This window comes from Mustela erminea, chromosome 19, assembly GCF_009829155.1.
Source record: "Mustela erminea isolate mMusErm1 chromosome 19, mMusErm1.Pri, whole genome shotgun sequence".
In the NCBI taxonomy this organism is placed as follows: domain Eukaryota; kingdom Metazoa; phylum Chordata; class Mammalia; order Carnivora; family Mustelidae; genus Mustela; species Mustela erminea.
The window spans coordinates 59100428-59113187 of NC_045632.1; the positions used below are offsets into that span (position 1 = coordinate 59100428).

Consider the following 12760-nt stretch of genomic DNA (forward strand, 5'->3'; position numbering starts at 1 on the left):
CCCCCGCCCCCGCTGACTCCCCGCCCGCGCTGACCCGCCGCCCCGCCGCCCCCCGCGGCCGTACTCACGCACGCAGAGGCAGGCCACGAGCTTGGCGGCCTCCTCGGGCACCGGGCAGGTGGGGAAGAGCGGCTTGAGCAGGTAGGTGGCGAAGACGAGCGCCACGATGTACTGCGAGGACGGCCGGATGATGAGCAGCTCGATCCAGAGCTTGAGGAAGGCGGGCAGCGAGCCGTACACCTCGAGCATGTAGGCGTAGTCGCCGCCCGACTTGGTGATGGTGGTGCCCAGCTCGGCGTAGCACAGCGCGCCCACGATGGAGAAGACCCCGCACACGGCCCACACCACCAGCGCCAGCCCCGGCGAGCCCGCCTCCTTGAGCACGCCGGTGGGCGTCACGAAGATGCCCGAGCCGATGATGGTGCCCACGATGATGGCCACGCCGTTGAAGAGCGTGATGCTCCGCTGCAGGGTCACGCCCTCCGCGCCCTCCGCGCCCTCCGCGCCCTCCGCGCGCCGCGTCGCCAGCATCCGCTCCCGCGCCTGCCGCTCCTCCTCCTCGGCCGCCGCGGCCGCCGCGGACGCGCGCCGCTTCGGGCCGGCGCCTGCCATGCCGCCGAGCCTCCGGCCGGGCCGACCACGAGGCGCGCGCCGCCGCCCGCGAGGACCCGCTCCCAGCGCGGCTGCCGGCCGCTGCGTCAGGGCGCAGGCCCGCCGGCGCTTTTATAGGCCGGCTCAGGCCCCGCCCCCGCCCCGCCCGCGCCGGCCCCGCCCCCCGCCGGCGCGCGCCGCTTCCAGGCCGCAAGCCCCGCCCCCGCGGCGCCGGCGCGCACCTGCTCGTGCGGCGGCGGGGCCCCGCGACCCGGGCTGGGAGCCGGGGCGCCTGCGGCTCGGACGGGGCGCGGCCGTGCGGGGGCGCTCAGGCCCGGGGGTCGCGCGGGGCCGAGGTGCTGTCCCCGCCCCTCTCGCCTCCCCCCCGACCCGGTCTGCTCCTGCTGCGGACCGGGGCAGTAGTACGAGGACGTTCAGGACCGGCCCTCGGGGGGAAGCTGGGGGACTGGGGTACTGCGTCACGGGCCGAGGTCCTTTCTGGGCCAGTCGCCGTGTTCCCCTAATGGGACTCTCCCTGCCAGAGAGCAGCGTTCGGGGCACAGCTCTGGAGGTAGGGAGCTAGAGATCTGCGTAAGCTCACGGAGACAGACCGACGGGGGCCCTGCCCCCGAGTCCAGCAGGCTGTAGGGTGCAGGCCCTTTGATCTTTAGTTTACCAAGATGAAAGTGGGTGCAAGGGCTCCCAGTCACCAGTCACCCTGGGCCTGGAAGCCGGAAAGGATCCAGGGCTCTCGCTCAGGACGCTGACACGGGCACAGGGAAAGAGCAGAGTCCCGCCCTGGGGCATCACTCTGGGCCTTCCACACCGGGCCCCCCAGCGGGCCCCCAGCCGCAGCTGAATGTTAGCAGTGTTGGAACCAAATGAAATCCTGGCAGCCAAAAGGTCACCGCACAACTGCTAACGGGCAAGATGTTGTCTGACGTGGCCTACGGGAAACAGAAAACAATATCGCTGTTCTTGTCCTTCAGCCGTCCTTCCAGGGCGGGAGGGCCCGGCTGCCCACAGCCCAGCAGACTTCCCCAGCCCATGGGAGCCCCCGGGCGCTGAGCGGTGGCCTCTTGTGCACACTGTGACCAGAGCTGTCTTGTAGCTGAGAAACAGGCTGGGCCGGGTTCTGTAACTTGTCTGACAGGTGAGTGGGCTGGGGCTGTCCTGCTGAGGACCCCGAGCCCCTCTGCCACCCTTCCCTCTAGACGGGGGAGTCCTCAGGGGACTTCACCTTCTGTCCCAGGCCCCCATGGTGGCAAAGGCGACCGTCTTGGGATGGGTGACAGTTTCTCAAGGAAGGCAAACACGTGGCAGTGCTGGAAGGCAAGGCCTCAAGCATCTCACCTGTGTTCACACGGCAGACACCTGCAAGGGTGTGTCCTCGGGGTCAGCACTGCCCTGAACTCCGGGCACCTGACCTGGAGGGTGTCCTCCAACAACAGCCGATCGATAACCGCACGTGGAGCTGTAAAGCGGCAGCGGTGATAAGCCGACCGGCGCTGCCGGGACCTGGAATGTTGGTGCGGAGGAAACAGACCAGTCTAGTGCAGCTTTCTGGGCGTGAGAATTAATGGGGGAGGCACAGGGGGCTTGGGTGCGGGGCTCCGGAAAGGATGCAGGAGACCTTCATGAGCCGCGTGCCAGCACCCCGGGACCCCAGGGGCCCACTGCTACGATTGGTTTCCGTATGATAATGTCCTCGATGTGTCTCAGAGCTCCCCGTGGCTTCTTGAATGGTCTGAAAACCTCTGACCCCTGAAATCAGACTCTAAAATCTTAGCCAAGAGTGCCATCTACCGGCAGTGTCCTTAAGGACCCGTTTCTCCCACACGTTACTCAACAGCCGTCTGTTCAGGGCTAACCCGCGCTAGTTGCTCATTTATTAAAAGCTGTGCCCTTTCTTCTCCCGAGCGCTGGAGGGGAGGATCTCTCGAACATATTTCTACAGAGGAAAGTTCTCGGGAGTTTCCACCAGTAGCTTCAAGCCTTGTGCACTCTCCCTGGTCATCCCGCTTCTGGGAATTTCTCTTCGGAAGTAAGGACCGAGCTGTGTTTTGGCTCCGTGGCCGTTTGTTATGGCTTTGGAACCTGATGGCCAGTATTGGAAAGAAACCAAACAGCGGACAGACCTGCTTTGGTAAATGCGGCCGTGTCCGCCGGTGGCACACTGTGGAACCCTCGGACATCAGGGTGTGAAAGAATCTTCCCCTGGCATAATCTAGCCTTGATGTGTGGAAGATGAGGACGGGATGTAACATTCCAAAGCCGCATGGGGCGGAGTCCTGGCGTGCTCTGGCTGAGCTGGGTCTCCCCTTCTGTTTTTCCGAGAGTTGGGAGACCTGCCGTTTTGGAGGAAGAGCTGTTGCTCTTTCTCAGGTAGGGAGTGTAACCAGGCCTCGAGGCCAGTGCCTCTTCTGGGGAGGAACATTTCCCAGGGCCTCTTGGAACAGGGAGGACTGGCTTCCAAGAAGCGGAACCGCCCTGGAGGGAAGCGGACACCGAGCTTCTGGGACAGCAGAGCTACACCTGTTGTGAGTCTTGGAAATTATGACTCCCTTTTAGGCAGCAGCCTCTCTCTCTCTCCTGTTTGGGATCCCAGAGGCCCTGGGGCCAATCTGGGGAGAAGAGAGCCTATCGCAAGCCCCCACCCCGCCCCAGCTGCTGGGAGATGGGCCAGACATTGGGCTAATGTCGTAGCCACTAGGCATCCGCGCCTTCTTTCCGAGCGCCGCCCTGTCATCTCCAGAGTGGCCCTGAGGTTCAGATTCCTGGTGGCAAGTTGCGGGGTGCAGGAAATGGGAAGTGGGGAGGGGAAGGGGCAGGGGCAAAAGGAGCCAGAAGACTCAAACTGGGAGGTGTTGGTGCTGGTGATGGCGTGGTCGACGGGGACCTGAGTTCACAAGACCAGTAACTATGTGAGGTGATGGGTAGACTCGATGTGGGGTCGCCTGCAGCATATACAAATGTCAAATCATCAGGAGGCACCTATCTCCATAAACTTGGGGGGACGCGAAAGGGAGATTTCATGGCAGCAGCGCCTTCCTTGGGCTTCCACGCGGCCCCTGAACTCACTGCTGAGTCCTCCATCCGCGGAGCCACCACCTCAAGGAATGGGGCAAATCCGGCCGCTCTTTGGGCCTGGGTTTCCCGGGCTCTAAGTGGGGATCATAGTTCCCACTACAGCACAGTGTCGTCACAGAAGAACTTCATCAGTAGTGATCACCAGCAGGGGTGATCGTGTCTATAAATGGCAAATCTGAGGGCTTAAACCCCGATTTGGTGACAGCAGCTATCTCCCGGTATGCGCGCGAGCGTGCATGTTACCTACATTTTCTTCTATTTCCCTGTTGTTTCTAAACTTTCCACGGCGAGCGTACCCTTCTTCCAGGTTCTCAATCTCTCTCTCTCTTTTTGAAAGATTTCTTTATTTATTTGACAGACAGAGATCACAAGTAGGCAGAGGCAGTCAGCAGAGAGAGGGGGAAGCAGGCTCCCTGCTGAGCAGAGCGCGATGCTGGGCTCGATCCCAGAACCCCGAGGTCTTGACCTGAGCTGAAGGCAGAGGCTTTAACACACACCTGAGCCACAGGGGCCCCCGTTCTCAATCTCTTCAAAGTCCTCCCATCACGGAGGGTTGAAAGGAAACTCTCCAGGGCGCACACAGGAGCGACGTCTGAGTTCTGGCTCCTTTCCCACACCGAGCCTGGCTTGGGACTCCTTCCTGGGGAAGCTAGGAGTCTAGGGGAGGTCGCCCTCCTGCTCCCCTAGCTTTGCCTCTGACTGTCCTTTGCCAACACACTCTGATTTTTCGGTGTTGGGGAAGAGAAGCGTGGCCCCTTCGCCCAGGGAGAGTTGGATGGCCTCATGATGCTTCGGTCACCAGACGTGCGTGCTGTGTCTTTCACAGATATTCCCAGCATAGTCGTCAGCCAGCATCCTTCACCCAAAGCAAGCCACCTCCTGTCCCCGAAGGTAAAGAAAACTTGCAGACCACACACGTAGGGTGATTTTCTGCCTCCAGGACAGACCCCTGGCTCCAAGAGACAGGAGGTTTATTTGTCTCCAGGGTTTAAAAGGCTTCCTGACTACTCTGGGGTACTCCTGGGTGCCCCCGCTTCGAGCTGCCCCAGACAACACTTGGTTCAATGCTCGTAGCCCGGCCAGTGGCCTGGCTTGGAAAGGAACCTCCAGCAGGTGTGTCCCACCTTCTGCACGGGTAAAACAAGGGCACTAGTAGGGTTTTTGGGGGGCAGAACTGAGACAAGCCACACACAGCAGGTCACGGAAAGCCAGGACGCAGCACGGCAGCCACCCGCCCCCACGGGGTAACCTGCATTAGGGCATAGCACTGGAGGGGTAGGGGAGGACGTGACCCTCTGTTGGCTTGGCCCTGTGATTTTGCCTGCTGCACCGCCAAGGCCCTGCACCTTTACAGGCCCATGAGATCCTCACTCTCCTTTAGAACTCCTTCTTTTTCCCGGGAAAGAGCTGACCCGAAAATCCCTCGCTGATGTGGAAGCGTGCCCCCCCCCCCACGTCATCTGGCTGCTGCTGCCTGCCTCTTCTCGGTTTTATGAGAAATCTGTGTCCTTTTCATAAAGAAAGCATCCTTTCTCCTAGAAATGTGTGTGTGTTTTTACAAAGATTTTATTTATTTATTTGACAAACATCACAAGTATGCAGAGAGGCAGGCAGAGAGGGGAGGAAGCAGGCTCCCCGCAGAGCAGAGAGCCCGATGCGGGGCTCGATCCCAGGACCCTGGGATCATGACCTGAGCCGAAGGCAGAGGCTTTAACCCTCTGGGCTCCGCAGCGCTGCAAGGACAAACTCCGGGCGTGGAGAGCCCTGTCTGTCATTCTCTGTTGCAGCCCTAAGCCGACCCTGAGATATTATAGAAAGGGGACCCCTTCTGGACCTGGCCAGTCGTGCCTGCCTGTCAGCGGGGCAGGAAGAGCCAGCCTGACCTGCCCGCCTGACGCTCCCGGGGTCCCCGTCTGGCTGAGCACCCGCGGGTCCCTGTGCGCCCGGCTCCGAGGGGGGCCTGGCCTTCCCTGTGGGCATGTCTGAGCCGATGGGGCCACAGGCTCCAGCAGATGGGAGAGCACGTCCGGCAGAATCGTCTTCTGGCGGAAGGAGGGACAGACGGACCGAGGCCCTGCTGCACCGGGCAGTGCCCACGTCGGGGACCTGCACACACAGATGTGAGCTTCCAGGGTCTCCCCCCTCGTCAGACAAGCCACCTCCAGGCCATCTCACTCCCAGAATTTGCCTTGCTCATGGAGTGCAGCAGGGAAGGAGGTAGCTCCCAGCGGTCAGCCTGCCTCCGGCAGCCAGCCGAGGCCCACGAGAAGGAAGTGGCAGGGAGACCGTCATGTTCCCATTGCTACTCCCGTCCCGAGTGGACACAGACAGTGGCCAGAAGGTCCTGACTGCTGCTCCCCACACCCGGGAAGCTAGGAGGACCCAGGCAGCCTCACGATGACTCTGTCCTCTGGGACCCACCACCATGCCAGCTCCCCGAGACCCCTGGGGCAGCGCCTGCCCACTGGGGTCTGACTCTAGTCGTTTCTACCCTCTCCACGCAGGAGCGTGGCCCACACGTGCATCGGTGTCACTGCACTCAGCCCTTTTGAGGTTCTAGAAGTGAGTGGGGTGTGGAAAAAGGAAAAGGCCAATCGAAAGTGTAGCTCACACACCTCGAGTCCATGTGGGAACTGTTGGAGCTGCAAGCAGGAGAGGGTCCCTCCACCTTCTCCCCGACCTCTGCCCCGACCTCTGCCCTGACCTCTGCCCTGATCTCCAAGCTGGCGGAGCCAACCCCATCCTCTGAGCCACGCGTCAGCGCCCTGACCTTATCCGTGACCCCCCTCGTTCTTTGGCTCCTACAGCCAGGGGAGCAGAAACCACATGCAGATGTCTCCAGCGTCCAATGCTTTCAGCCAGTGCTGCCGGCCTGCTTTGCCACTGGGCCTGCGTCTGGAACAGGAGTGACACGGAGCCCTGGTCACCTCTAGCATTATTCCACACTTGCTTATCACATGCCCTGTCTCTGCACCCTCTTCCCGCGGACGCACGCCCTGCCCGGGGCTGGGTCCCGTGGGCTTTGCTGTCCTGTTCACGGACGTATGCCCACTGTCTTGCACGCTAACTGGTATGCACCGGCGGGAGGTGTTTGAGAAATGGTTGTGGAACGTTGATTGCAGGGAAGCTGTGTGTTTCATTATGGAATCGCGGATATGGATGTAGAGCCTGAGCTCTGCGCATGCTGTTTGATGTCCGTACCTTTGATTTGTGTTTATGTGTTCAGGGACCTGGAACACCTGTAGGGCGACCCCCTCTGAATTTCCAGAATTTAGTAAAAGGATCAGAAGATTTCACTTTAAAATAGTTTCCCTATTTCAATGCTACTATGAAAAAAAAAAAAAAAATCCCAAAATGACACAGGAAATTCTGATAGAGTATAATCTTGGCATTGAAAAAATACACAGCCTTAATCTTCAATGCAACAGTTGGTGAATGTATCTTAAGTATGGCGGAAACAGAAGAGCTTTCTTCCTGTTGACATCCATGCTAACGCTTCCATGGACTTGGGGCCAGGCATCTCCCTGCTTGGTGGCAGACGTGAGAGCAGAGCCTGCGTGTTGGTCGATGCACGGCGAGCCGACTCTCACTCTGAACGTGCTCCCACCTTGGCCTGGGTTGTCGGCAGAACTCATCCTGCAGCTTCCAGCCTGGCACTAAGCAGGGCCCGGCCTGAGGTGCGCACCTCGCGAGTAGCTCTCTTAACTCTGCGGAGCCTGGAGAGACCCATGCTCTCGGCAGTCCCGGTTCTCAGAGCCGCTCACTCAGGGACCTCCGCTCTTCCTCTGTGTTTTGGGCATAGTGGCCGCTGGTCAGAGGCCACACACACCAAGCCAGGTACAGGACTCAGAGCAGAAACGTAGATTTGGGGACGTGAGACTTCAGTTCCACACTTCAGAAATCTCCAGGAGGATATTGTTCCCCACCCTACACAATGCTTTCTATGGTGAGGGCCGAACACCGAGGCTACTTCATGCTTTCTGTGCTGCTCTGTCGTGCTCCAAGCTGGTTATGCTGTTCCATGTCTGCCTCATGCTGTTCCATGTCTGCTCCAAGTCTGTTCCATGCTGCTCCTAGCTGCTCCACGGCACTCTGTACTGGTTCTGCTGTTCCATGCCGCTCTGTGTCTGTTGCATGCTGTTCCACATCTTCCCCATACTGTTCCATGCTGCTTCACGCTCTCCCTCTCTTGCTGTCACACACATCCGTAGGACACGCAGTAGCACAGAGAGGGACAGTTCTCCGGGGAGGAGCCAGGAAAGAATCACTGCAGAGGAGGCACTTGGGCCAAGCCTTGCACAATGGAAGTTTATGAGCAGAGCCAGGAGGGGAAGGGCATTCTCAGGAGAGGGAACAGCACGACCCAAGGCCTTGAGGCAAGAGCACGGACAGCTGACTTGGAGACGGCAGGCAGCACCTGCGCATCACGGTCGGCGCTCCTCACTCAGCTTCCCCAGATGAGCGTTTTCTCTGGGCTGCAAGTCAGCAGGTAGATGAGGACCCCGCCGTCGCAGGGAAACAAGCTGCGGACCGGGGACAGGATGAGTGCGCCACCCAAGCGCAGGCTGGAGGGCTGCAGAGAGGAGGAGGAAGAGGAGGACTCCCTCAAACAGCTGTGGGGCGGCAGTGCCAGCACAGAGGACTCCACGCTCGGAGGTCGACCCAGCAGGGAGCTTGGGGTACAGATGTGTTAGGAGAGTGAATAAGGCGAGAGCCGGGGGTGCTGGAAAGAAGGGGTGGCATCGAGAAGCTGCCGGCGCGATTCTGGCCGGAGGTGCTGCAGCCACGGACCACGGAGCATGGCGAGTGGAACTAGAACCCGTGACGGTTAGACCTGCCACCAACAGGATCCACGGCTGTTTGGAAAGTGGGGAGCGAGGGGCAGGAGCTCCGAGGGGCTCCCAAGGCTGGCCTTGGCCCTGGGGGCGGAGGTGCCGTTCACTGAGTTGGAGCCGGTGGGCACCTCTCGGCAGGAGGCCAAGCGCCCAGGACGGGAACCCCAGGACGGGGGCCGGCGAAGGCTCGGGGGGCCTCGTATCCCAGGTGTTTCTCCGGAGACAGGGAGGAGCAGAGGGCGGTGGGTAGGAGAGCCGGACGTCCAGGCCCGGGGGATGCGGGGTGGAAGGGTCCAGACTCCCGGCTGGTGCAGACTTGGGGGGAGGGGTGCAGGAAGGAGGTGGGCAGGGGCCGTCCGAGTTAGAGCTCACAGTGGGTTCTGTCCGCAGGGGCAGCGTGGGGCTCCCAGCAGGAGCGAGCCTCTCGGGTCTCGGGTCTCGGGTCAGGACGGGGAGGGGAGGGAGCGAGGGCTGGCAGTTGGCCAGGACCCAGCACTTCTTACCCGTTTGTATTTTACAAAATGAGAAAATAACATAAAAGCACAGGGAGGGGCCTTTGAGCTTTCAAGTCTGGGCCAGAGTTTCCACAATACGGACCTCGGCCACAATGTGCCGCCCTGAGAGCCCGTCCCGCAAACTGCGGACCTTGACCTCTGCGTCTGGCCGCCACTTGGAACAGGGAGTGGGAGCGTCTGTGTTTGTTTTTTGTACCGTTGCTTTGAGGGCTGAGAGCCACGTCTTTCCTCTGGGGGTGTTTGTGGTTTCAGGGCAACGCATTCAGGCTCGGCGTGGGTCCCGGGAGAGTCTCAGCATCCCAGGTTCACGCCGGCTTTTAAAAATAACTGACAAAAGAGAACACCTACCAGGAGACAAAGGCGTCCATCTGCACACTCGGAGCAAGGCTTCCGTCAGCGAGAGAACCGAGGATGAAGGTTCTCTCCTACCTGCGGCTGGGTTTCTGGTGGGGACACGACGCTACTGCGGGGCGGGTGGGACCGAGCCCAGGCTCTGCAGCCCCCTCTTCCTCCTCTGCACACCTGGGCCTTTCTCTGCCCCGAAGTCCCCATGGAGAGGGACAGCGCAGAGACCGCGTTCTCCAGTCACCCACGTGCCTGCGTGATCTGCAAGCGGGGTTCTCGGAACGTGCGGGAGGTCGGAGCAGGTGCCTTTTTGGGCTGGAAGCGTCCGTTAAGGCACAACTGGAGGGTATCACAACGTGAGGTTTTTCCTAAACAGAACAGCTCTGGGCTTGAGCTTCTGGATGGGGGACGGCCCTTTTCCTTGTCTTTAAATGACCCCAGAAAAGGCAAGAGCCGAGCGCAGCCGGGGCCTCCGGGGGCTGCCTCCCATCAGAGAGCAGCACTCCCTCCGCCCCTGCCTCTTCCTCAGAAGTCACCATCTCTCAAGCGCGCCTCAGCTTCCCCATTAAAACCTGGAGGCCGTTTCCCAGAAGTTCCACGGAGCTGGTGACAAGAGCTAAGAGCTAAGCCGGGGTCTTGTCCCCCGCCACCGCAGCCGGGCACTTGGGGAGCTTTCTCAAACACCGTTCCGCAGAGCAAGGGAGCCGCAGACTTTGGGGGCGAGGGCTGGGCCCATGCGGTTGGACACGCAGTGGGGGTGAGGGTTGCTGACCAGGAAAGCAGCCCAGGGTCTGGGCGGGAAGGGCCCCCCGAGCTGTGCCAGTTGCTGGTAGTGGCTCTGCTGGTCAGTAAACTCCTCTATAATTACGGGTGAGGTGACGGGGGACATCCGCTTAGAAGTGGAACAGAAACACGTCCGCTTCAGTGGGTTCCTTCTTCGAGACCTATTTTGGCGGCTTCAGGCCAATGCCCTCCCATCCAGCATCACCCCCAAACTCAGCCCTCGGGAGAGTCAGAACAAGTTTATTTTCTGCCATTTCTGTTGCAATCAAATGACGTGACCAGTACACAGAGCCACCTCCCTTTGGAGGCACTGGTCATCTGCTGGCAGGGACCTTGTGATGCCCCCAGAGGCTGGAGTTCACAACCCAGGTGGCCGCAGGTCCTGTCTGCGGGGCCTCAGAAGCCTCAGCTCTCAAGTGGGCAGCTAAGTAATATACCTCACGTCCCGTTAGAAAGCTGTGCTGCCCAAGACAGCGGCCACCGGCTGGTCACCGGTGGCACTGAGCTCAAGTAACTAAAATTACGTACAGTCACAATTCTGTTCCTCAGTTGCACTTAACACATTTTAAGTGCTCAATGGCCCTCTGTGTCCAAGTGCTGCCGTAAAGGACAATGCAATTCTGGAACATCCCACCATCCCCGAGAGGGCTAGAGGGCAGCACAGTTCTAGAACATTCCACCGTCCCAGAAAGGGCTAGAGGGCAGCACAGTTCTAGAACATTCCACCGTCCCAGAAAGGGCTAGAGGCCAGTGTAGTCTGGGACATTCTCAACATCCTTCCCTCCCCCCCGTGTTTCCCGCACACCTTTCCCAATCTGTCCCCTCTCTACCTCCCGAGGAGACCAGGCTCAGTGTGGTTTCGTGCACACAGCGTGGAGGGCTGAGTAATGGCCCAGGGTGTCCTTGTCTGAATCCCCAGGGCCTGTGGACATGTGACCTCACATGGCAGAGTGACTGTGACCATGGGATTAAGGATCTGGAGGTGAGGGGCCTGGACAGTGACGGTGGGCCCAGGGGAACCACAAGGCCCTCATGAGAGGGAGGCAGAGGGTCCAAGTCAGGGGGACGGTGTGGTGATGGAGGCAGAGGCTGGTGGCAGTGACATGCTTGGAAGGTGGTCTTAGGAGGGGCCATGAGCCAAGGGACAGGGGTGCCTCCAGCCATTGGGGAAGCTGGGAAAGCACCAGGAGCCTCCAGTGGGAACCAGCCTGCCCACACCTTGACTGTTGTTCCTGGAGACCCGAACCTTCCTGTGCCCTCCAGACGGTAAGGCAACAAACACACTTTGTTGGAAGCCGCTGAGTTTGGGGCAACCTGTGCGGCCACTGCAGGACGCTCTGCCCGCGCGCAAGCCCGCCCTTCCTCTAGGTTCCGGCTCGTGACGTTTCCCCAGAAGGCAGGGATATTTCTGGCCCGAACCAGGCTTTACACGATCCTCCCCGGCGGTCCGGCAGCGACGGGAGCCGCCCTCCCCCGCCCCGCACGAGGCTAACAGCCAGGCCCCCACCCATCAGCAGCACAGCCACGCTTGCCGGGGCCGGAGCTGTGTCTGCGGGCTCGGTGGGCGCCCGGGAGGGCCCGTGGTGCAGCCTCCGGACGAGGCCTTGTAACTGGACGGGTCCCGCAAGGGTGAGCTTTCCCAGCGAACCCAGCCGGGGTTCCCATCTCTGCAGTGGGGGCCAGAGCCTCCCATCGCCCAAGGCCGGACTGCACACTGCGGACATCCCACAGCGGCTGCGCCCCGTGGACACAGCACGGGGAGCTCTGAGATAGGAGAGATGAAAATCTCTGCGACCCAAGCCCCGCCCACATCACACCTTCTCTCTGATTCGAGGTCCTATTTGTGGACTGTACGGGCTCTGCTCTTTGTCTTCCCAAAATGAAGTGGACTTTTTTTTTCTTTTCTGTCTCTCTCTCTCTTTTTTTTTTTGCTGTATCTCTACGGATTCTGTATTTTCTGTGCGGGGACGGGGGCCGTGGCGGCGAGCTTGCCGCGTGTCTGTCCATCCCTGGGCTCCGAGCGCCCGGCAGAGACAGGCCGTCTCTGTGTTCTGGACATTTCCAGAGGAAAAGATACCCCGAGGTTTTAAAACATAAACAAGTAATACCTCCTTACTTTAGGGGGGAGAAAGGCTATTTAGGAAAGGAAGAGGGAGGAAACGTGCCAGGCTCTGTGCCGCGTCTCCCCCTCGCCGTGCAGCAGGCGGGAAGGTCACGCTGGGAGACGACACGAGGGCTTGCTCCTAGGTGGCCTGGCCACCAGAGGGGAATATTTGTGACACTGGCCTTCACCGTCAGGACGTTCCTCAGCCGCACAGAGGAAGGAAGGTCTGACCCCTAAGATGACTCTAAGATGGGTGAACGCTGGGGACGGGCCGCCGAGGGGAAGAAGCCAGACGCAGGAGCGCAGATACCGTTCAGCTCCGCTGGTGCTTTCCTCCAGCACCGTCGAAGTCCAGAGACAGACCCTGGAAGGGCGGCTGCCACAGGGTGGACGCGGGCGGGGGCAAAGTTCCCACTCTGAAGTGGGTGCTGGGGCCGGGCAGTGGGGGCAGCTGCACAATGTTCTGAACGCAATAAGCACCACGGACCCGATGCCGT

The 12760-nt window shown here is 60.4% G+C and overlaps 1 protein-coding gene across 2 annotated transcripts in view; it reads right to left on the minus strand.

The window, feature by feature from the left end:
- SLC7A5 (solute carrier family 7 member 5) overlaps nucleotides 1-612 on the minus strand; it is a 38358-nt gene extending 37746 nt beyond the window's left edge. For both annotated transcript variants that reach the window (XR_004281294.1, XM_032324965.1), the window contains exon 1: nucleotides 69-612. Coding sequence is in view for 1 of the 2 variants with exons in the window: in XM_032324965.1 (XP_032180856.1) it covers nucleotides 69-612 (544 nt within the window). In the remaining variant the exon portion in view is untranslated. The remainder of the gene's footprint in view (nucleotides 1-68) is intronic.
- Between the last annotated feature and the right edge of the window lie 12148 nt (nucleotides 613-12760).